Source organism: Ascaphus truei, chromosome 13 (assembly GCF_040206685.1).
Source record: "Ascaphus truei isolate aAscTru1 chromosome 13, aAscTru1.hap1, whole genome shotgun sequence".
Lineage (NCBI taxonomy): Eukaryota > Metazoa > Chordata > Amphibia > Anura > Ascaphidae > Ascaphus > Ascaphus truei.
The window spans coordinates 7,865,603-7,868,550 of record NC_134495.1 but is presented as its reverse complement, the minus strand read 5'-3'; the positions used below and the strand labels follow the sequence as shown (position 1 = coordinate 7,868,550).

General features: G+C 44.1%; 1 protein-coding gene across 4 annotated transcripts in view; it reads right to left on the bottom strand.

Moving 5' to 3' along the window:
• Positions 1–209: 209 nt before the first annotated feature.
• The window catches only part of OGFOD2 (2-oxoglutarate and iron dependent oxygenase domain containing 2), a 29,972-nt gene continuing 27,233 nt past the window's right edge, over positions 210–2,948 (bottom strand). For all 4 annotated transcript variants that reach the window (XM_075568296.1, XM_075568298.1, XM_075568297.1 and 1 more), the window contains one exon: positions 210–1,975. In XM_075568296.1, coding sequence (XP_075424411.1) covers positions 1,700–1,975 — 276 coding nt within the window. In that variant the 3' untranslated portion in view covers positions 210–1,699. The remainder of the gene's footprint in view (positions 1,976–2,948) is intronic.

The window sequence follows — 2,948 nt, the reverse complement described above, 5'->3', positions numbered from 1 at the left end:
CTCGTCTTCGGGCGTGCGTTTCAGCAGGAGGAGGGGATTTTGTACGCACATTTTGTACACACGTTATAGTAATCTTAGTGTTTCAGATTAAATTACGCCAGTTTAACACATTTACGAGCTACGAAGACAAAACTCCCAATTTCTCGTGTAATGAGCACGAACCTCCCGCAGTGCACATGGTACTTGTTGACATAAAGCAGTGACATCAATTTAGTTAACATCAGTTTATTGTCTACATTGTGCTTCTTATATTGTGTTAATCTACAGAACAGACCTACAATTGTGCACATTTTCATGGGGATTGAGCGAGATATGATAAATGGAAGGGGTTTCCCTTTTTCCTGAACACGGTGTATATTCACATTTTTCTATCATTGATGCATTTATTGGTCATTGAAATGGGGGTGGGTTTTTGGTTTTAATATTCCTGAGTGTATTACTCTGAAATGTACCCCTGACGAAGAAAACGTCGAAACGCGTGGTGGGATTGTCTACATTTTACTCCTGGTGTGAGAGCATATTATAACGCACGTTATGAAAGATTTAACACAGAAACTGAAGTAATAGTCCGGCGGTGATGTCACTGCCTTTGAAGTGGATGAACTTGGTTCAAATCCTTGTGACCTTAAGAAATTCGCTTAGCTTCCCGGTGTCTCAGACACCTAAATTAGATTGTAAGCTCTTCGGGGCAGTGACCTAGCAATCGTGTCTGCAACATTCAACGTATTTTTAAATGTATCTTCTTTGGAAGGAATATATACATGGACCTCAAACACACACTGTGTGTAACCCCAGCGTTGCTGCCGCTGCTGCATGAAGAATAGGAAATCCCGTTAGCCAGATCCCTTATAACGATGATACTAAAGCCCTATAACCAATCTGCTCTGAAGCTGCTTCTCCGTGTCAGGGAACCCTTTAAGTCACTGGGATTGGGCTCGCAGCTTCCCTGACATGGAGAAGCAGCATACTGCATGGGCCATAAAGTCACAGCTAATGTTTGCACAATCCTATAACCCTGCACCACAAGTGCCTCAGAGCAGAAAATGTTAAAATCAACGGTCCCCCCCCCATTTTTTTTTAAATCCAGAAGGGATGCAAGGGGTCTCCAGAACAGAACCACGTTAGGGACCCCCTGCTTCCCATCCATGAACAAATAAAAAAATAAAAGGGTGAGTGTGCCGAGCCCGCACATTTTAAGCGAATCTCCTTTGTCTTGTCAGTTTCATCACAGAAATTGTATTTGTGATGGTGATGTTTTTAATTAAAAATCAAAACACAATTTCAGTGACAATGCAATGAAGTTTGACTTAGAACACACGTGCTCGGCCCACACCCAGTTTTCGCTATTTTCACGTGTATATTTATACTAACTGTGAATTCCTTGTGTCTGTGTGTCTGTGTGTGTGTGTCTGTGTGTATGTGTGTCTGTGTGTCTGTGTGTGTCTGTCTGTGTGTCTCCGTATCCATCTCCAAAAGTGTGCTGGGGTTGCTGGTGCTCCTGCGCATGCGCGCGGCCTCTTTTACCCACAGTGACGTGCGCCGACGGCCTCTTTTACCCACAGTGACGTCACTTCCATGACTCGACTTCCGTCACCATGAAGGTAATTTGTGCCAGAGAAGTTTTTGCAGGTGCCAGCAAAGAAATTGCCCTTCAAAAGTCAGAAAGGGAGGTTTAATCACCCCTTTAAAACCGCCCCCGTTAGATTACAGCGCAGACGTTCACAGTCTCCGCACGGCCTTCTCCGCCAGCCTCTGAAAACCCGTCTCCCTCCCCGAGCGTCTCCACCAGCCGGGGCTCCCTGTCACACATGGGGCAGAGCTTGTTGCGTAGAGACGAGGCTCTCATCCATATGATAAGGTTCCATCGCTCGCCAGACGTGATGGGAAGAGATCCGTGAACCTGCTGCCCGCGGTGCAATATCCCCTGGCCGAACACGTGCTCCACCTCCGTATACCTCCTCTCATTGGCCGGTACCTAAACCAATAGGAAAAGAAAGAAAGAGGGGTGTAGCATTTCTTTATCAATAGGATTAGGGGGGCGGGGAGAGGCACTTCCAGTCGTGACCACGATATTTGCCCGAATGTCGGAGAGGTTTCTAACAGGATGGCCGCTTCACCCCGACCACCCTCTAGCAAATGAGCAAGGGCCTGCCACACCCGGAACAGGGCACTGTAAGGGTTAATCATTCTAACAATGTATTAACTGTTATAATGTCATTTTAATACATGATGTATAGTGTATAACGATGTTAGGTGCTAAAAAAATAATATATATATATACCCTCCTACCACGTACGTAGAGTAAAGACTCACTATATATTTTTAAGGGGTTTTATTATAATACATTATTAAAGGGTTAACCAGTTCCTCGAAGTTTTATTACCACTAGGACATGGGACGTATTGTAGGATCTTAATCACCTAAGCTGCCGATTGATTCGTTCTCCCGTGATCGATCAGCACAGATCCTGCTTCCTAGGGTTCACTAAATGGCTGCCTTTCAGTTTATATCAACCCTTCAGTCAGTGTAACTCAGCAGCTACAATGTATCCTTATATTACTAAGGTAACATTATCTATTGTTACAGTTTGAAGCTCAAACTGCTGGGAACATTGGCAACAAATGATCACAAACAGGAAAGTGTTCCAAATATCTGTCACTGCTGGGGAGGTGGGATAAAACCTGCTATAGAAATCACAGGATGCTTTAAAAGTCATTAAAAATGGCATTGCGTTGAATACTACAAAAAAAAATTGTAGTAAGTATCTAATGCTACAGAACTGATTTATTTAAAGACGCACATTTAGGATATTGCATGGATTGCTCCTTTAAAAGGTCAAATATTCCTGAGAGGTCAGAGGAAATGCGGGAGTCACTGCATGCATTGTGTTATATTACACTGCTGCCGGCTCCTTAGAAATACATACAGAGATCTCTTTGGCGGCCCCC